General features: G+C 46.3%; 1 protein-coding gene across 5 annotated transcripts in view; it reads right to left on the minus strand.

Annotated features, from left to right (window-relative positions):
* IKBKB (inhibitor of nuclear factor kappa B kinase subunit beta) overlaps nucleotides 1-16299 on the minus strand; it is a 49692-nt gene extending 33393 nt beyond the window's left edge. For 4 of the 5 annotated variants that reach the window (XM_054565959.1, XM_054565958.1, XM_054565957.1 and 1 more), the window contains exons 1-5: nucleotides 16157-16299; nucleotides 15354-15476; nucleotides 4707-4801; nucleotides 3399-3516; nucleotides 494-563 (exon numbers count right to left, since the gene is read on the minus strand). In XM_054565959.1, coding sequence (XP_054421934.1) covers nucleotides 494-563; nucleotides 3399-3516; nucleotides 4707-4801; nucleotides 15354-15458 — 388 coding nt within the window. In that variant the 5' untranslated portion in view covers nucleotides 15459-15476; nucleotides 16157-16299. Of the gene's footprint in view, nucleotides 1-493; nucleotides 564-3398; nucleotides 3517-4706; nucleotides 4802-15353; nucleotides 15477-15915; nucleotides 16056-16156 lie in introns of those variants that run through there. The other variant, XM_054565955.1, reaches the window with a different exon arrangement.
* Between the last annotated feature and the right edge of the window lie 5362 nt (nucleotides 16300-21661).

Consider the following 21661-nt stretch of genomic DNA (forward strand, 5'->3'; position numbering starts at 1 on the left):
CTCTGCAGTCTCCCCAAAGCCAGCCTGGTCTTCCCAGAAGTGCCACAAATACCCTCATCTGAGGACACGGGCAGCACCAAAGGATTAAACAAGGGTAAGTTTTCCCAACGCCTGTGGTTGGCAAAAGAGCTGCCAATGTGGAAGTGGAAAAGTTTGTTGCCAAGGATGAAATTCATTCAAATGACAACCTACTCCATCACTGCTCATTCCAGGAAAGTGGGGCGTGGAAGTTTGTAATGGGAAAGGAAATCTGTTACTCTATATACATCATAATTCACTTCATGACTTAGTCCGGAAGGAAGGGAACTCTATTTGAGTTCAGTGCCTGCCTGACTAGCCCCTTGATGACCTCCCCACTCTGTCACTCCTCAACCAAACCCTCTGTACAGACCAGAGGACCAAAAGATCGCCCCTCTGTGCTCCACAAGGACTCACAGGGGCACCACACACTCTCTCTGGAGGGCTCGGCCCGACTTCCAGGGCTGGGATTTACCAATGTCACTCAGCAAAGTGAGGATGGCTCCTTCCCGTAGGCCACAGCAGTTCTCAAACTGGTTCAGGTACTGTCAAGAAGACGAAAAGAAGCGTCAGACTGAGTGGCAACCAACCACCAATAAGCCCCCAAGTGGCTTTTGCCAGCTGAAGTCATCTGAGTGCGGTCCGGCCCTGAGCTTTGGGGACATAAGCTGACAGCCAGCCCCGGGGAAGTAGGACTGGCAGAAACTGGTCCAAGGTGAAGGAGGAAGCTGGACTGAGAACTCCCGGAAGTGCTCACTTCCGCAACCTGAGGGTTTGACTCATTCTATAACGAGGGATTTTCAGGCTTACCTGTGCTGCCGTTCTGAGGGAGACAGGACAGAGTCTAAGCTCAGCCACAATCAGCCCACTGCTCCTGAGCATCCCGCAAAAGGCAGGGTGGAAGGCAGTCACTAAAACAACCCTCTGACATTTCCGGACATCACCTTGCCAGTGGCGTGATGATGATAGGAGGAGCACTTAAGGAGCACTTACTACGTGCCTGGCACCAGGCTAACCTCTGCACGAATCAGCTAGGTAAAGCTTTACCTGCAATGTCTCCCTCCTCCTCCTCCTCCTCACTGCCACTGAGGTAAGAACTGTAGGAATGTCCACTGCATAGGTGAGGAACCTGAGACTGGAGGGGTCAGCGGTCTGTCTGCTCACACAGCCATTCCAGGGCACAGCTGGAATATGAAGCCATGTGTTTCTGAGGCTCGAGCCCAAACACTTGGCCCATTTGCCCTCCTGGCCCTCTCAGCTTATGGAAGGGCTTGATATGCTGCTGGAAATTGGCCTCCAATGAAGGCAATGGATAAAAAACTTCCCAGCTGAGGTTTATAGTCACTAACTAACATTTATTACCATGAATGTCCAAGGGCCTGTTTCCTGAGCCAGGCATACAGACTTCACTCTTTCAGTCTGTTCTGGCTTTTACATTTGCTTATGTGCTGGCCAAGCTTGTCTCTATGACCAGGGTGTAGATTTCAAACTTTTCGGAGAAGGCAAAGACAGGCTGCCTAATCTGGAGAACAAAGAGAGCCCCTTCACTCTGGGCAGCAGCGCCCTCCTCCAATCCCCCCCCACCCCGCCGCCCCGATCCCACCCCATGGGTAACAACACGAACAGGGGCCTCCTAGGACGCAAACATTTCCTGCTTCCCCTGGTCGCCCTGCACCCACGCCAGGCCCGGCATGCCGAAATGCGTATCTTCTTCTCTGAGTAACTGGCTCTTTGTCGCCTACGAGGTCAAGTCTGAAGTCCTCTGCCCAGTTTCAGGCCCCTCCATAATCTGGTCACATCCCTCCTACTCCCTGCTCTGCCCTCTAAGAACCATTTGTTCAACTATGACCTGGCTTTCTCTCCTTAAATAACTGCAGTTAGTGATCAGATGATTGCCAAAGGTTAGGAAAATAAAGAGGAAACTTGAAGCTTTGTCACATTCCCCATTTCTCATCTGTTATCAGCGCCCTGCCTGTGGCCATGCCAGCGACTGTGTTCACATCCGGCTGTGACACACCCAGGATGAGCCCACCTCCCACAGCGGGAGAAAGCTACTGTGGCGGACCAACCCTTGTGGAGAGTTTCCTTGTCAAAAAGAAGGTGGAAGGGGCCAGAAGAGTAATGAGAATAGCATGTGATTCTGGGTCCAGGAAACTGCCACATGAAGGCAGAAGTGCCTACGTATGGCTCTTCTCAATATCATGAGCCTTCTTCTAGAGTGAACAGCTTAAGGAGATGTGCACTAACAGAGAAACCTCTTTTTCAATACAAAAACAACTCTTTTTTTTCCCTCAATCTTCATCCGAAAATATGTTTATTGATTTTAGAGGAGGAAGGGCGAGAGAGAGAGACATCAATGTGAGAGAGAAACACTGACTGCTGCCCTCGGTATGCACCCTGGCCAGGGATCCCACCCGCAGTCCGGGTGTGTGCCCTGACCGGGGATCGACCCTGCAATCTTTTGGGGTATGGAATAATGCCGCAACCAACTAAGCCACCCAGCCAGGGTGCAAAAACAGCTCTTTTGTCCAGAGCTTTTAATCTTCCTCACGCTCTGTGGCATTACTCAGTTCCACAGACAGAGAGGCGGCCTGCAGTGGGGTCCGTGCTGCCTGTGGCCTGAGCTCTGCCACTGCAGCCGTGTGAGGGCTGGCAAACACCTACCCTCTCTGGGCCATGATATTCACGCTTTACATGAGAATCACATCTGTTTTACCAACATCACAGGGTTGTTGAAAATCAGATGAGGCAACGGTTACGTGATACTGTTTTAAAGGACATCAGGGAGGTAGACGCACACCACTGTCCCTGAGCCAGGGGAGGACTGCCATCACCCACTACGGAGTGGATATTCTAGTAAAGAGAAGCCAATGTGATGAGAAGGAAGAAAGCAGAGCCCAGAAGGTGAGTCAACAGTGGCTATGGAACTGTACCTGGGTTCTCTGATTACTAAGCCACCCTGCTTCCTGCTGTCCCGTGACCCTGAAGGTACCACATCTGTGGGAGACAGTCCTTCCTAATAAGGACAGGAGTAACACTGACATGAAAGACTGAAGTGGCCCTGACATGCTGAGAGAGGAAAAGTTTGTTTTGGAATGTATCCAGTCTTTCCCCACACTCGAGACCTGGTGATTGTTTCCTTGTCATTTTAGTTAATCACTGTGCAGAACGTACAGCGCGCCCTTCCCTGACCTTCTCGTAAGGGCTTCTGATTCAGGCTCTCGATTCACACCCCATACTGGGCATGGACGGGAGATTTAGCAAGGACAAGCAACCCTGCTGAAGTCACCGTGGCTCCCTGGGCTTCCTGGTGATGAATGCGGTGAAAGGTCTCCCCACTGCCCCCACCCAGACAGGCTGCGCCACCCTGGGAGCCTCACCTTTCGGAGATCTCCTCCTTGGCAGTACTCCATGGCCAGCAGGGGCAGGTCATTGGGGGCCAAGTTCTGCATCCCCTCGGGGACATCCCGGGCGGCCACCACATTGGGATGGTTGAGCCTAAGAAGGAGGAGAAACCAATGAAGGAAGAACCCAAACTTTGGCTCAAATCCACTCCTCACTCTCCCCATGTCTCAGCGAAGCTCGCCTTACAACAAAGGCCTGGAAAAGCCAACGGCCCTCAGGAGTCAGTAGGAAGACAGAGGTCGGAAACCAGAGACTCTCTGTAGTGCCAGGTCATTTAGCTTCCCCCCAGCTCTACTTTCTGCACCGTGAACTCAAGGACTCTGCAAGAGCATCAAGTATAACTTAATTTTATTTTGAGTGCCCCATATCAAGTTCTTATTGTACTTGGAAACTGCTTCTAAAAGCAGAGAAAGTAGAAGGACTTCCGGTCTCATCATTCGAGTGGAGATGGTGTGTGTGTGCATGTGTAGACATGTGAGTGTGTGTATGCAGGCAAAGTGATGCCTCCCCTTTTTAAGAGGTTCGTGCAGGTAGCAATTATTTGAGGTCTTCCAAGCTGACACTGTTTTTGGGAGGACAGCATCCATCTAAGGATTAACAGGCTCTGTCTCCACATGGGAGGAACAAATACCAGCAAAAGTTAACAGCAGTAGATAGTCACATGTCACCCTGAAATTAGAAATATAGGGGGAAAATGATTTCTGTTAACCAGGGAAAATTGACTGGGGTGGCTATTTAAAATTCCTTAATATAGCCCTGACTGGTGTGGCTCAGTGGATTGAGCACTGTCCCACAAACAAGAGCGTCTCTAGTTCGATTCCCAGTCAGGGCACATGCCTGGCTTGCAAGCCAGGTCCCTGGTTGGAGGCATGCGAAAGGCAACCAATCAACATTTCTCTTGCACATCAATGTTTCTCTCCACTCTTCCTCCCACCCTTCCCCTCTCTCTAAAAGTAAATAAAATAAAAATTTTAAAAAGAAAATAAAATAAATAAAAATAAAATCCCTTAATACAACACAAGAAACTGACCAAAAGACCTTGACAAGGCCCAGTATTGGACACTAACCACCACTGCTCAGATGTCACCTACCTGGACAGTCTGGCTGGTATCCTGACTAAGGGACTGAGATCAGCAGCAGGAGGGAGCAGGTGAGACTTCCTCCAGGTTCCATTTCAATGTCCCGTGGCCCCTCGGCTACAGCAGCACCCTTGTCCCCTCCAAACCTCCCCCAGGGGTGGCTCTATCAAAGTGGCTCAGGGTCCCGGTGTGCCGAGGCCTCACCTTCTCATGATCTGGATCTCCAGACACCACCGCTCTCGATTCCGGGGACTGAGCTCCTGCCGGCACTGTTTGATAGCAATCTGCTCACCTGTTTCCTGCAGTGGGAGCACATGGGAAGCATTAGCACAACCAGCGACCAAACGCAGAGAAACCTATTGGCCAAATCTGAAACTGTCTCCCTAGGATCATGGGTCAAGGCTCCTGAGGCCAGCATATGCACCCACTGACAGACATCCCCACGTCACCTGCAGCCCATCAGACTAGTCTTCACCCTCCCCACCTCTCACCCTGCCTTTCTCTCTCCTTAGTTCTATCCATCCAGGATCTAGATCAAGGCCTTGCAGTTTCTACCTCTCCCTCGAGATCTCTGCTGAGCATTCCTGCTCACCAGATTTCTCATTCCTCTGAACCCCAACTGCTGTCATACCAGGTTGAACCATATGACATCAAGGATCTTGACCCTTCTGACCTACAAAACTGGCACTTCCATATGGTTCAACCTAATAGTTAATGCCACATTCTCTTCATGTTTCATGTTTCTCTTCTTCATCATGTTTCTCTCTTTCGAGGGAGTTTTATCTCTCCAGAGAGAATGAAAGTGGAAGACAGACCAATTCAAATTCCAGCTCAGCCATTTACTAGCTCTGTGACCTTGGGCAGACCACTTGGTCTGACTCAGTTTCTTCATCTCTAAAATGGGAGTACGGACGCCCAACTTTCAGGGCCGTCATGAAGCTGAGCCCCTGGTAGTGTCCAGCCCTGAGCAGGTGCCCACTAACACTCCTGGCACTGAAAGTCCGCCGAAGCTGGCTCCGACCTGCCTTCCCAGCCATTTGCCCATGATTCCCCCCAGGCATCTGACCCTGCAGCTAGGTTTCACCCGCTCCCTGCTTTTCTAGTCTACGCTCTCACGGGCACCGTCTTCCTACTGCATGGGGCTCCTGCCCTCCTTTCTAAACAGCTGACTCCTCCACGGTACATACCTACCAAAGACTTATTTTCCATAGGGTCATAGAGCTATCTTTTCTTTTCTTTGTTAAATTATAATCTTGTCTATCCTCACACACTTTAACCTCTACTCGAGTAACTAGCATAACGCCCTTAACTGAGGGTTGTTTATTTTTGTGAATGGAAGTGAAGGCAATAAATAAAACTTGTGTGAATAATGAACTAACTGCCTGAGTCCTGAGCATTACCTCTTCCCTCTTCATTAGTGCTCCAGGCGGCGCCAAGGAGCCACAGAGGACAGAGTAAAAGCAGAGGGCCCCGAAGCTGCAGCACGGGCAGCAGCAGGGACAGCAGGTCTAGCCTTGGCCACTTCAGCCACCACAAGGTGGGGGTCACCACTACACTGCTTCTACCTCCATGGCGGCCTCCAGGATTGGTGAGGGACAGCAGCTGCCCCTGGCTGTGGCTTTTGTGGCCACCAGCCTCGGAGCTGGTCCTGCTGTCAGTGAGCAAGCTACCCCAATACCCTGTGCGTTCTGTGCACCTACAGCAAGAACCTCCCCAACAGCCCCAGGCGCAACATGCACCGAGGAAAGAGCCACAACCTGCAGGATGGGACAGTAATCCATCAGCAAGAAGAGATTTCAAAACCATACCAAAATCTTACTGTTGCCCAGTTGAAGCATATCCCAGAGGTCCTATCCCACCATTTTCTCATTTTATAGAGTACACACTGAAAACAGTCACAAGCCTTATAAATGTAGCACTGAATGGAACTGAATGAGACTTGAACACATTGAGGATTGTGGCAAGACCTCCCAGTGTGCATGTGGCTGCCCTGCTGGCAGCAGAGCAGCATCAAAGCCACACATTCACTAAACTAGCCATGACCCCTACAGGAACAAGGGCCTGCCCAGGAAGAAAAGGAAAAATGGGTGTCTTCAAACACGAGCAGAAGTTGTCTAACAAGACCACTAAATCACTGCTCAATAAACCAATCCCTAAAACTGACAGTCAAAAACTGTAAGCTTCAGACATAAGACAGAAGCATCTCTTACCCTTACAGCTCCAATGCCAGAAAACAGATACTTACAACACCTCTAAGATACTCTCCGAAGTTGCTTTTACCAAATCCCAACACTGCTGTGGTTAAGCTCACCATCGCACAGTTACCTCACACATCTACCTTTTTTTTTTAGCAGCTCTACTGAGATATAATGCATACATCCTATAATTCATCTATTTAAAGTATACAATTGAATAGTTTGGGGTATATTCAGAGCAGTGCAACCAAAACCACAATAGATTTTAGAACATGTTCATCATCCCCCAAAGAAACCCCACGCCCATCAGCAGTTACTCCTCTTTTTACTGCCAACGCCTCCAGCCCTAGGCAACTACCAATCTCCTTTCTGTCTCTATAGCTTTGCCTGTTCTGGACATTTCGTATAAATGGAATCATATAATGTGTGGTCTTCTGTGATGGCATCTTTCACTTAGCATGCTGCTAAGGCTCGCCCATGCTGTAGCCACGTGCCTACTTTTGTGACAGCAGAGTCCCTGGTGCAGCCCACAGCAGCAGGCGTTGATAACCAGGTTCTGCCGTTAGTATCATTTGCATACTTTGCTAATAGATTCTTGATCTTTGCCTAGATTTCCAAAGCTCTCTCTGAAGATGTTCAAAAATTGCACATTGTTTCCATTGAACCAATTAGTACGGTTGTCCACGTAAACTTGGGTAGAAGTCCTCCTAGGAAACGTGTCAAAAGAATACCATTTCTTCAATCAATGTACAGACTTAATTACATTTCACAAAATGTTATACCCTCTACACCATGTACTTCCAAATTCCTGTCTGTTCTTAAACTGATTTGAATTTGGTTTCAAGCCCTGGCTGGTGTGGCTCAGTGGATTGAGAACTGTCCTGCAAACCAAATGGGAAGGTCACAGGTTTGATTCCCAGTCAGGGCACATACCTGGGTTGCAGGCCAAGTCCCCAGTTGAGGACATGTGAGAGGCAACCAATCGATGTTTCTCTGCACACCTATGCTCCCCTCCCTTTCCCTCTCCCTCCCCCTCAGTAAAAATAAATAAATAAAACCTGCTAAAAAATAATAATTTGGTTTCAAGGTTCATTTCCTATTCATGTTCAGACTCACAATTTTGCCCAGTTCTCTAGCAACTTCATCAAGCGCAGCTCTCATGTGCCGTTATCGATACCTGCTTCCAGGCAGAGGGGGTCCCCACAGAAGCTCAGGCTGCGGAATGCAGAGCTCTCCAAGTGAGAGAAGACCGACGGGCCAAGCTGCAGAGCGAGGCAACACTGCTGACAGTGTCCACTCAGCACATGATGTTTTTATGGGCAGACTTATAAGCAAGAGTTTCCCAGAAGACCCTCATGGTTTGTTACTTCAGAATGACTCTGAGAGTTTAAACCAAGGCATTTTAAAATGTACGCCTATTTTAACTTCAATTCACTGACGAGTGTGTTTCTTTTCTATGGCTGCTATAACAAACTGCCACAAACTCGGTGGCTTAACACAACTTTATTTCCCTAAAGTTCTGGAGATCAGAAGTTTAGCACAGGTCTTAATGGACTAAAATCGCAATGTCAGCAGGGCCACGTGCCTTTCTGGGGGCTCTAGGGAAGAACGCGTTTCCTTGCCTTTTCCAGCTTCGAGACAGAAGATGCCTGCGTTCCTTGGCTCCAGGGCCCTCCCTCCATCCTCAAAGCCAACAATGACCAGTTAAGTCTGTCACATTGCATCACTTAGAGATTCTCTTACCCCCCTCATCCAATCCAGGATAATCTTTCCATCTAAAGTCAACTGATTAGTGGCTTTAATTTCATCTATAATCTTAATCCCTCTTTGCCATGTAACTTCATATATCCACAGGTTCAGGAAATCAGAATGCAGACATCTTTGGTAGGGGCCATTATTCTACCTACCACAAATAGTATGCTTCCTTCTTAAAAATGACTGATAAATCAAACCCAAAAGGTAGATTTACTAAGTGACTTAGAAAATACTTTAGGTACTCTTTCTACCTATATATTGGATAGTTGTAGATAATTGTAGTCTTCTGCTCAACACAAACATTGGACTAACAGTAACACACTTGTCATCTGCCCCAACCCAGAATCCAGGGAGAGACTTGTATATTGAAGATTAATATTAAAGATCAAAGATTTGATATTGGCCTCAATATCCAAACTCAAACTAAAGAGTGAATTTAGTAATATGAACACTGGAATAACTGGGCATAAAGAGCAAAACTGACTTTCCATTTGTGAACAGTTCAGCTTAATCCTAAAGTTATAGGGGAAACCCTAACTCCCTAGACCTGGGGATGCCCCATACAGATATAGACACACAAACTATTCTTACACAGTGGACCTTAGGAAATAGTCTAAAACATTCTGGTTTGTCTGTAAGTAATGCTTCATTTGAAACATAAACCCAAACACTGACTTCTTATAGCTTAAAACACCCCTCCTCTAGAAAGCAAAATTCAATGAAACAGTATAGAAACAGACTATGAATACTGTTTATGAAACCCTGGGGAGCATGTTCTTTACCATTAATGAAACTCAGATGGCAGTGGATGACTTTCTTTATTTGGCCTGGTGCTACCTAGTCTTGGCTCAGTTCTGTGGCATCCTAGACTTGGCCCGTGCCATCTCACTATCCAGCTTCCAGTAACTGGACTTCTTATGTGGGACAAAATTTAAAATCAATTTGTATTTTGAGAAATGGAGATGGGTCCAAGAATGTAATCTATGTTGGATGTAGTTCATTACGAAGGTCATTAAGAGTCTCTACAATTCTTCATTTTTTGTACATGAAAATATAAAACTTGTGCATAAATGTGAGTGTATTATAAAGTGTAGGAAGTGGGAGGCGGGGAGACACATCCTCAGACTTCTGAGAGCTGTCGACAGTTGCCACGGTACAAGTGATCTGGAAGGTTGGTTTACATAGGACCTGGCCAGCTTCCCAGAGTTAGCCCTCTTTTAATGATCAGGGGAAACTCACAGGAAGTCAGAAAAGTACACTCAAATGCTTGGCACAGAAAGCCCAGTCTCTTGTTACTACGGCAATCATCCAACAGGCCACTGTGGTATAAGGGGGCATTTAGTAATAACCTCCTTTTTCCTCCTCAGGCCCTGCCCTCCAGAAATGAATAATTAAGAAAGAAGGTGCAAAGCTGGGCCCAGAGAGATCCTAGGGACAGAGCCCAGGTCTGAGAGGCAAAAGGTCCAGGGTCTGGCTGCAGCTTCAACCCTGACTCAACAGCATTGGCCAGTCTACACTGAGAGGGCTCTGACTTCAACCCACTTTGTTCAGTATAAACACCCAATGGACACAGTGGCCTCCAAAGTCATCACGGGGCTGGAAGGTGAAGTAGGTCAGGGTGTAAGTCCCTCATCCTTCACCTGGTAAATGTGACAATGAGCCCATTACTTAAGCCTCTGGGCCTTTATCCACAAGATGGAGATGACTCTACCCCTTCCGGTGTTGTCAGTTAACATGAGATGTAGTGTCTGATACACAGTGAGCCTTGAGTAAATTACAGTGGTATCGCTTCCTTTCTGTCGTCCTGTGTAGATGTGACTCTACCCATTTGAAATGCTTTCTCTTCTCCTGCCAGACTATCTACAGTCTACTTCCTTTCAAGATCCTGCTTAAGTTCCATTTCCTCAAGAAGCTTCACTCTTTTCCAAGGAGTCAAGGATAGATATGGATATAGATAGATAAGGATAGAGCACCTAGACCTGCAGGCACACAACACTCTGGACAAATAGTAGCCATTATTATTTCCACGCAATTTGGTGCTTCCATGCAGACATACTTGAGATATTCCTAAGTATTCATTTTCTCTCCTTGATGAGAGCAGAAGCACATTAAGGACAAGGTCATGCCTTTTTTCCCCATGAAGGAGCCGTGACGGCGCTTAGGTCAGTGCTCAATAAATTCTTAGTGAACTGACTAAAATCATTAAGACTTCAAAACACACAGATAAGCTGAAGTGAGCTTAGTCTTCTTCAGTGAGGGAGCAAGTGAAAGCCAGCACTACTTCATAGAGGAATGGTTAATACCTTACTTTTCATATCTTTATAATAGCCCAGTGCATACATTACCTCATTTAATCCTCAGACAAGCATCCTTTGGGACCCAAGACGGTGCTTCCCAGACCCTTTCGCGTCAAAGTACACAGAGAATATATTTACAAGGCATCCTAGAACTTTTCCAGATGCTTCCAGAGAGCAGCTGCCCATGTCTGGCCCAGAACTGGGGTGATCAATATCTTAGCATCCTGAAAACCCACAGAGGAGGTTGTGGCCCAAAACCACAACGCTGGCAATAGGAGAGCCAGGATTTGAACCCAGCGTTGTGTGGCTGCGAGTCAAGTATTTTTTTTCCCTCTTTTTCCCACAAGGTGCTGCAGGCTGAGGTCACTCAGGTTATCTCTTTTTCTTCTTCCTTTCTATTTAACAAAGATGTTACTGAAATTATCAGCCTAGCTAGGCAGTGCCGACCCTTGGGCTGAAGGTTTAAGGGAGTGCCAAAACAGCACGGACTGCCAAGGCCCATGCTTGGTAAGACTATAAAAACCTCAGGCAAACAGCGGTGGGATCACTGATACACTGCCCTCCCTCAATGGGAAATACCATTTTAGAGTTCTCCGTTAAGAAAGGAAGACATATATTCTGTCCTCTAAAGGAGGATTTTCTCCTAACTACTTCAAAATGGTTTAGACTGAGAGTGGAGAACTGATAATGTCCTAGGGGTGTCCCCCACCTTGGACTCCCTCATGGCAGAGAAGCTGCAGTGGAGAAAGCATGAGGATGAGGTTCGAACGGATCTAGGTTCAGATTCCAACTCCTTCACTTATTAGCTTAGCCTCAGAGTAGGCGACTTAACCTTTCGGCTATAAAATGGGATTAAAGACCACAGCAGAGTACTTCTTTCTAGTGTTACTGTGTAGATTGGAAATAAAGCATGTAAAACACCTAGCCCAATGCTGGCTTGTAGTAGGTTCTCAATAAACAGTGGGTCTACTGTTAGGCATCACTTATCTGACTAAGGATACCAATGCTTAGGCTCTTTTATGCAATTTCTCTTGTGATAAAAAACAGTCTCTTTTGCAGACAAGATAAAGTACATGGAGGATTAGGAAAAGTGCATGATTAGGGTCAGTATAATCATTATACCTCATGGAGTTAAGTAAAATGACACCACCCTATCCTAGCTGCTCTCTTCAGGAGGCTCTGAACAAAGGGGTAACCACCAGACAACACAATGCTCCTGTTCTGATCCCAAACACTGATTAAAGAACCTCCCCTAAGCACTTAAAGCAGTTCTACAGGTTTCTCCAACTGAGGAAGAACCCAGGAGGATAGTGGAGGACTTCCGGGCTGAGCCAGACTCACCGCAAGCGTTCACTAGGTATTTGTGAACACTCGACTCCTCCCACTCCCTCGTGCCCTCCGCTTTCTCTGACCGGTCAAGTTCACCCCTAAAATAGCTCTTTAATCTGCCGACTTCTCTCCATCTCCGCCACCATCAGCCCTGCCCACTCTCTCACCTGGACTACTCCCAAAGCCACACGACTGGTGTCCCCACATGGCAGGGCAGTGCCAGTGGAGTCCTGCTACCAGCTCCTCAGACCTGACTGTTAAATATTTAGGAATTCAGTGAAAAGTGTCTGTTAAACTCTCAGTGTCTTCAAATAAGCCCTGGTGGGAGTAGTTACTCTGTGGAAATTGGAAACGACTACCAATCAGGGCATATGTTTTTTCTTTTCTTTTTTAAAGTTGATTTCCCACTGCACCACTGCTTGGGCCCCTTCCAGTCTGATTCTGCCCTCAGAGCAGACCCCCTTCAACAGCTTCCTGTCGCTCCCCGGAACACAGCAAACCTCCTCAGCAGCGCCCGACTCTCACCGTCCCCGCTTCAGCCTCCCTGGCACCCGCTCCCTGTCACCCTTCCTTCCAGTCACACTGGCTTTTTAGTCCCACCAAGCTGCCTTGACCAGCCCCTTCACAGGGGCTCTGAACAGGCTGCTCCCCTCAGCCTGGAACTCTCTTCCCACATTTCCTGCCCAAACAATTTCCGTCAAGCCCTCAGGTCTCTGCTGAAGCGCCACGTCCTGAGGAAAGCCTCCCCCGACCCGTTATAAGGTCTCCTTGCACTGGGCCCCTCTCCCGTGCCATACTTACCATACTTGGGAGTTTACATTTATAATTATTGACTAATGGCTCTTTCTCTTTTCCAAAAGGTCTTTATCAAAAAACAAAAGGGTTTTAATCACCATTGTGTCCCTAATAGACAGTATTTATGGACTGACTAAATGAATGATTTTGTGCATGGATAACATAAAGACAGTTGGTATGGGGCAACTGAGAGAAACCCAAAGCCAGACAGAGCCCTGGCTGACCAGGAACTTACAGCCTGGACAAGACACACTCCTACAGACAGACAGCAAGGCATTTTACAAAGCATGTCAAATGAGAGAGCAGACGGCATTCAATGGAAGAACTCATTCCCACAGAACTAAGGGTCCATGGTGAGTTTACAGAGGAGACGGTTGAGAGTTGATGCTGGGAGAATGGGTAGACCTTAGATCAAGCTGTCCAGGGGAGAGAGACTTGTCCCAGGGCAGGCCCAGCTGACAAACCTGTTGGGAGCCAAGAAAGGGCAGTAGTTCTAGAAAGACAGGGGGAGGCCAGGCTGCAGAGCAGGATGAAGGAGAGTTTGGCTTTTGGCTTTCTAAAGATAAAAACAAGTTAAGGTTTTTGAGCAAGGGAAGGAACTTGAAAATAATAATTCTAGAAGAGTACTACACACACACACACACACACACACACTCTCCTAGGCCCACATATATGAAGCCAGAAACAAAATTCAGCGTGAAAATAGCTTTCTAAACCCAGAGAGCAGATAGAGGGCATTTTGAGCTAGAGATGATGAACAAGGCACATTTGGACAAAAAGACTCTTTTGAAGGAAACCAAGATGTCTCTAGTTCAGCTACAACAAGATGTTTGCCATAGTCAAGACTCTAAAAGCCCTGGCCTGTTTAGATGCAGCCCAGCCCAGGTATATGTGGGGCTATAGAATAATCTGGCTCTTTTGTTGCAATGTGAGGCCCCTGTTTATGCTCTGACCAGGATTTGAGCCATCACTACGTCCCCCTTAGCCAGGTATGGAGTTTGCTGAAACCACAGTTTACCAGCCGAGTGTGAGAGTGTCACTACAGTGCAGAATACAGTGCCGGCTAGCCCATAGCCTCAATGGCTTTCCCTGCTCGCTGCAGCCAGGCTCTAGGAAGGGGTGCACAATTTGCCATCCTTCAACCCAAAAAGGTGCTCTGCAGCCCTTGGCTAAAAAGCAGGCGCTTTCCTTCAAGGACTTCACTGGGTCTGAATTCTGGATTAGGAAGCAAATGGTAAGTGAGGATTCCCTAGAGCAGTGGTCTCCAAAGTGGGTATATGCAAACCAGGGGTTACACAGACTAGAATCCAAGAAAATAAAAAAAGAAATTAAACTTTTCTGATATTAACTATATGGTACTCTCGCCAAACCATGTGTCAAAAGGTCACTTGCCACTTCTGGTACTTGAGGTACCTTGAAGAAAAAAGGCATTTCATAGGCAAGGGTGGACATGACCTATGGGAACAAGCTGCAGGTTACATGTGCTCCACTTAGTTAGAATTATAGGTTGCATTCTATAATTATTTTTAAAGATTTTATTTTTTTTATTTTTAGAGAGAGGGGAAGTGCAGGAGAAAGAGAGGGAGAGAAACATCAATGTGTGAGAGATACATCTATTGATTGCTTCGCGAATGCCCCCAACTGCAGACCAGGCCCACAACCCAGGCATGTGCCCTGACTGGGAATCGAACCAGCGACCTTTCGGTTTGCAGGCCAGCATTCAACCCACTGAACACCAGCTGGGGTGCATTCTATAGTTTTTAGTTACTCTCATGAAATGGTTGAGTGGCTTAAAAAGAATTTCAGTACATGTAACACCTGCACAAATAGAAAGATGTAAGAACTAACACTTCTAGTGTGAAAAACTCATGTCAAATACATAAGTAATAAAAAATAATGAGGAGCTAATCAGATCTAAAAAGAAATCAGTCCAAATAATTCAAAATTATAAAAATTATTTCAAATAGGGATTTTCATCCAAGGTCCTTAACGATAATTCTCTTTCACATGCATCTGTGTATGTTGTGCTGTGAACTATTGTAAACATTGGGAAGACATTTTAAAATATTTCATTATTCCCATCATTTAAATGCTTCTACTTGTATGTTTTATAACATGTGATATAGTTAGTACACAATATATTTAGTAGATCATAGCCTAATGTTAGCATAGGTTCGCAATGTAATTTAAAATATATATAACTGAGGCTGAAAGCTCAAAACTTTTTACTACTTATTTAGGTGGCATAATCAGTAAAGTTTGGAGACCACTCACCTAGAGTCAGCTTAGCAGCCCTGAAGCCCCCCTTCTCAGTCCCCCTTTCCCACTCTCTTCTGAGAAGCCCAAGGCAAAGGTGAGCCCCACTCATCCATCCGGCACATGGTGCGATAGAGGCAGTGACAGGGTGGCCTTCTTCCCCAGCCCCCCCACCCCACCCCCTCCGTGGGCCACCGCTCCTCCCAGCTGCACAGAGCCCCTACCTGATTGTGCCATCGGATGACGTTGCCAAATCCCCCTGTCCCAAGTCGTTCTTTCATTTCCCAGGCCCCACATGTCTGAGTTGGCAGGGAAGGTGACCAGCTCATGCTGATGCTGTGCTAACTCTGTAAGCAATTTGGGGTGGGGTACAAAGGGTAAGGGTAAGAAAAAATGTAACTCAAGGAAATGGAGAAGGTAACAGATACCATAGCCCTTCAGTGTAAGAGAAGAAAAAACTGAGCTGGTTTTCATTTTATATGAAAGTTTGGTTTGTATTTTGGTTTTGGTAACAAATTTTGTCTTAATCACTTTTCCCCACCCCCACCCTAGGCACTGTGCCCGCAGGCAGGGAGGAAAGTCACTCAGAGGAGATGACGCCCCACACCCCGGGACCTCGAAAAGGGACCCCGAAAAGGGACCCCCAGCCTGAACTTCAGCAAGGGGAGCCCTGCCCTGCCATTCTGCCCACGGTGGCAGGAGCAGAATCTCTTTGACTTTCCCCATGGTCACGCGTGTCTTCACACAGTCCAAATGAATCACAGCTCTCTCCCAAAAGCCACCCACCTGGAAGCAGCCACCTGGAACCGCCCCGACTGGGGCTGTTCTCCTGGGCCTCCCCATTCCAAATGCAAAAGAGAAGCGCTTCCACGCCCAGAATCCCCCGACTTTTAAACTCCACAGAACTTTCTTCAGGAGCCTCAAGTGAGGCGGGAGGTGCATACACGCCTGGGCAAGGGACACAGGGGGTCGGCAGGTGGCACTGGGGCCCCGGTGCCCGGCGGCCCACGCCCGCCTGAGGACTCACCTGTCGGCGGGGACACGGGACGGGGGGTGCGGGGGCTAGGGCGGCAAAACTGGGGGCTCTGGTACCACCCCGAATACATTAAAATGCGGGAATCTTAAACCTGCCAGCCGAGCGCAGCTTCCTCAAACACTTCCTGCTTTGGCGTCACTGATCACGTGAGCCCCCGACCCTCCCTTAAAGGGGCCGCAGGGGGTGCTGGCCCAGGCCACTTTTGCTGCCTGCCGACAGCGTTCGCACAACCACGGGCGATGCGCTGGGGACCCGGCGCCCAGCTGACTGACATGGGATGGATCATCTAGACAATGTCATTCGAAATTGTACAGGTTGTGCTCTCAGAGATAGAGAACAGCCCTAAAACAAGTCCTGATATGCCAGAGTTCTCTTTACTAAATTCCACCTGAAGCAGGTTTCCAGGACAGACGTGATGGGGTTTTCCACACCCCAGCCCTCCTGGGGTGAACTTGACCCTGCTTCCTAGACTTCTAACTAGCTGGAGTTTCCCACGCCCGCGATAGGATTGATTTAGGGACTCTTTACAAGAACGGCCATTGGCCTCCTGTGCTCGTACTACTCCCCGGGTCTGCAGGTCCATGGCTCGTTATCAAGGATGATAAATCACAACTGTACCCCTTAGAAGTGACAGCCTTGTCTCCCCACTTAAAACAAATAAAGAAAAGGGAAAAAATCTAGTAGTGTAGCACTGATGTGCAGCTTCAGGCCCAGCGACGTTGAGAAATTGAGAGAAGCTCTCGACCCTAAGATTTATCCTCCATCTCCTACCTACTTGGCATTAGAATAAGGTCTTTTACAATAGTTTCTGTGGTCTGCGGCATATATTAGCAGACAAAGGAGATGTGTGTGTTGGTATATTTACTAAAGCAGGGAAAAATATTAAAGGAAATCAGAAATAATAACAGCTGCATTTATAGAGTGCTTACGAAGTGCCAAGCACTTTCTAAACTCTGTATCTGAATTTCTTCAGTCAATCTTCAAGGCAACCCTACAAACTGAACAATACTGCATTATTATTACCATCTCCATTTTACAGATGATAAAACTGAAGCACAAAGAGGAAAAGCCTATTTTATTTTTATTATTTTATTTATTGATATTTAGAGAGAGAAGAAAGGAGAGAGAAAGAAATATTGATTTGTTTTTCCACTTACTTACACATTCATTGGTTGATTCTTGTACATGCCCCCACCTGGGATTGAACCTGCAATCTTAGTGTATCAGGATGATGCTCTAACCAACTGAGCTACCCTGCCAGTTATTATTTTTTTTATTTTATAAGAGGTTTTTGGTTTTTTTTTAACCAAACTGATGACATATGCTGGGGAAGATCTAGAATGCTCTGAAAAAGTCATTATCCCAAAGTCACAGGCTAGTAAGTTGATGATCTGGTATTCAGACTCAAGCAGCTGGTTCTTGGGTCCATGCTGTTAATATTTGGTTATTAGTGGCATACTAAGAAGTTCAGAGAGTCCAACTGGATTTTGAAGCAGCTACTGCTATTGACTGACAACCTCAGAGAAGCTAGGACCAATTACTTAACCAGTAGAAGTATCCATTTCTGTTCCTTAAAATGTAGATAGTATGAGATGGAATTCCATGAAATTGTCATTTTTATCATTCAAAAGCAGATGAAATATCAGCAACAAGATCAGCAGTTTCATCTGCTTCAGCCTAAGAGCAACAGGAAGATAGGAGGGCACACAAGTCAGAGAAAAGAGGTGCCAGCAGAGTAGTGATGAAGGACAGATGAGGTCATGGTAGAGCTGTGCCTGACACAGAGGACACACCTGCCTGAACAGAGCCCAGAGGCTGACGTTAGTTAACTCTTGGAAACTATCTCACCCCAAACAGATGGGTCAGCAGCACCCGGGGCCACCCTACGCACCCTGGGCAGCTCAGTGTTTCTTGATTTACTCTGTAGTCTCTGCTAAATAGAACACTCAGCCTCAAAGCAGGAAGAGAAAGGAACACGAGTAAATAGTTGTAAAGCAATATGTGTTTGTTTAATAATAATTTTTTTAAATAAAACATTTATTGAGTTCCTATTGTGCTAGGCCATTTGTAGAGTCCATTTCCTGTATGACATCATAAGAGGTTTCCCTTCACTCTTGTCACCTCTGAAAATCACTGTCCCTGAGGAACTTAGGGAGACATCCACCAATAACTGATAGGCTGAAGGTTTACTCTGTACCATTATAATTTAGGAGTTCTCATTGTCCACTAAAAACAACTTGGTTTTCAACTGAACATAAATCTCTCTGATGAGTCATGTATTACTAAATTCTCTTTAAAAAATTAATGATGGCCCAGGAAGGTGCTTCTGGGTTTCGTTATATTCCAAAATATTTATCAGTTTACTCCCTATTTTCCTCCATATAAGACGTGTCCAATGTCTACATTTGGTCTCTATCCTGCTCTAGAGATGAAAGCAGACTGTCTACAAAAATATAATTTCAAATGGAGCAGAAAAATATTTCTCTTTCCCCCTGTTTTGAGGGTGAGCGTGCTATTCAGCAGTGACTATGGGATACTGGAGAAATACTGAGCAACCAGAGTGCCTCTCTCAGCCCTGGGCACTGCTGACCCAGCAGATCAAGCGATCTAACTCTTCATCAGAGACACCTAGAATCTTACTGGGGGCATAAGGCTCATGGAGAGCCATCAAAGATTGTGAGAAAAGCACCAGGTGATAAAAAAAACAAAAACAAAGCAAAAAACCTGGTGCTAGTTAGTTCTGCAATAGAGGCAGTAAGGTATTTGTGATAAGGATAAAGTTTCAAACTGTTCATTTTACAATAAAATCTTCTTCCCAGAATAAATCAAAGATATCTGTCCTCTTAATCTTTTTGAGCCATCATTTGAGAAAACTCTGCTCTCTCACTTAATAGCATACAGGCAACTCAACACTGAGCTCTTCTGAGTGAGGAAAGGATTGTTTTCTGAAGAATCTGCACCATGAATCATAGTAAGAGAAGCCAGCTTGAAAGACAGAAAGACAATAAAACAGGCCACTCAAGATAGGGAGGACTTCTCCAGTCCTCCAGCTCCCAGAGTCAGCTCTGATTCAGTGATTTCAGTAATTCTTTCATTATTCTTCCAAGTTTATTTGACCCCAGCCCTGCAAAGAGAAGACTTTACAGGTCACACTGCTCCTTCAAAACACAGTTTCTTCTGCCAGAAAAGTGAGAAAGCTCGTTTAGTTGGAAGACACCAAATAATCTACCTTTCTTCTAGGGAAGCTGGTGGGAAGACAGGGGTGGACTGGTGGAGGCTGATGGCAGGAATAAACTTTGGTCAGACTCCAGGGCTCAGCATAGCACTGACCTCAGAGGAGGAGGGGAAGAAAATATGGCTAATGTTTGTCTCTGTGAATGAGACCTGGACCAATGGTGAAACTTGACGGGAACCAGGAGACTTTAGAGGACTAGCTGGGTCATCATGCTTCAAACCTCGAGTGAAACACTGAAAGCTGAGGGTTTGGGGCGCTGAGTAACCCTCCCTGGAGGAATGATAGATTGGGGGGAGAAAGATAGTTTTCATTCTCCCTTCTTTTTTTATACACGTGTTTTTATTTCAGTAAATTCAAATTAAAGAGGGAGAGGTTACTGAAGGGCAGCTGCCCACCCCTTAGCAGTGGTGGTAGGGAGACCATGCCTATGCACTAGGTTTATGTGGTTATGCCCCCTGGCAGGTATGTTTCTCAGCTTACCTTAGTTCTGAGCTGCTATTTTTGATCCATGGGAACAGAGATCTTGTTCACTGCTGCATTCTTAGTGCCTGGTACATCATAGGTGCTCAATAAAAATTTCCTAAACGAGTGTGAATTGGCCAACACAAAGATTGGTGATAACTGCACTCTTTAGCTTTTGGTTATACATGGTCTCTGGAGTCTGAGAGATATGGGTTCTAATCCTGGGTCTGCATTTTCTTGGCTTTGTAAACTGAGTTTACTGAAGCTCACTGAGTGTCAGTTTTCTCATCTGTAAAATGGAATCTAATAAAACCTATTCCTTATGGTCGTATGTTTTAAGTGAGATTATACATATAAAGTGCCTAGTACAGAGACTGGTGCTTATTAAGTCCCCTTTGAGTAGTAGTTAATGCTGTTATTTTTTAAATTTTTTATTGTTGTTCAATTACAGTTGTCCCCATTTTCCCCCTATTGCTCTCCCCTGCCCAGCTCACCCCATCTCTCCCATATTCAATCCTCCCCCACATTGTCCTTGTCCGTGGGTCCTTTATACATGTTCTTTGACTTGATCCTTCCCCTTCTTTCTTCTGTTATGCCCCTATCTCCTCCCCCTCTGGTCACTCTCAGTTTGTTCTTTATTTCCATGTCTCTGGTTCTATTTTGCACACTTGTTTGTTTTGTTGATTAGGTTCCACTTATAGAGGAGATCATATGGTATTTTTCTTTTACCGCATGGCTTATTTTACTTAGCTAAATGCTCTCCAGTTCCAACCATGCTGTTGCAAAGAGTAGGAGTTCTTTCTTTCTGCTGCGTAGTATTCCATTGTGTAAATGTACCACAGTTTTTTGATCCACTCATTTACTGATGGGCACTTAGGCCGTTTTTTTTTAATTACAATGACCCAGAAGTCAGCTGAGTTCCTTATGATTCCGGTGGAATGGGCTCCAACACTACCCCCTTACAGTGAAAGGCTCCAAGTCCTTTCACATCTTTCCAGGTATTTGATGTAAGAGGTAGTGGTGTTTCTTGGTTTCTTAACTGCCCTTTCTAAATAGGTCCTCCTCTCCACCCAACTGGCTATTTTTGTCACCATACTTTAGTCTTTCAAAGCATTTATCACTCATGTTTTTAAAGAGTTCAGCTTTTTATTGTACATGTTCCAAAAGAGATTTAGTCAAAAAGACCTAAGCCTGCATCATCATAAGACCCCTCAGATTCTTCTTTCTTTGCTTTCACTCTCTTCTCTCCCCTACCCCCCATCCCCTCCTCCCCAGGGACCCCTGTGCTGGTGCTGGAGGGGGCAGGATCTCTTGCTGGGCAGGGCCACCAGCCCTTGCCCTTAAGTTGTAGATGAGGCTCCTCCCAATGTTGACATCAGTCAGGGCATTTGCACCAGCTGCTGTAAAGAGGGCATTGATCTTACCTCCTGTGACTATCACCTCATTGTCTGCAATATGAGGAGCAGGAGTACAGGCTACTTCAGAGATGGATGGCCAGGTGCAGGCAAATGCCAGGCTGGTAGCTGCCAGCCCTGGTGCTCGTCGCCGGATACAGAGGAGGCCTCGCCCAGAGCAGCCATAATTTCCTTGGAAGGACCCAAAACATTAACAGCAGCTGTGGAAAGGGGGCGATCACTGACTTTAATACGATAAGTTTATTGTTTATTGGTTGCCTCTCCCACTACTATTAGCTTCCTGTCTGCCTATTCTGTCTCCTACTGCCTTTGTATCACTTAACTTGTGTGCAGGCCTCATCATCATCATCATCATCATCATCATCATCATCCCAACAACAACAA

Source organism: Pteronotus mesoamericanus, unplaced genomic scaffold, assembly GCF_021234165.1.
Source record: "Pteronotus mesoamericanus isolate MK-2021 breed Mesoamerican mustached bat unplaced genomic scaffold, CSHL_Meso_final contig_169, whole genome shotgun sequence".
NCBI lineage: Eukaryota > Metazoa > Chordata > Mammalia > Chiroptera > Mormoopidae > Pteronotus > Pteronotus mesoamericanus.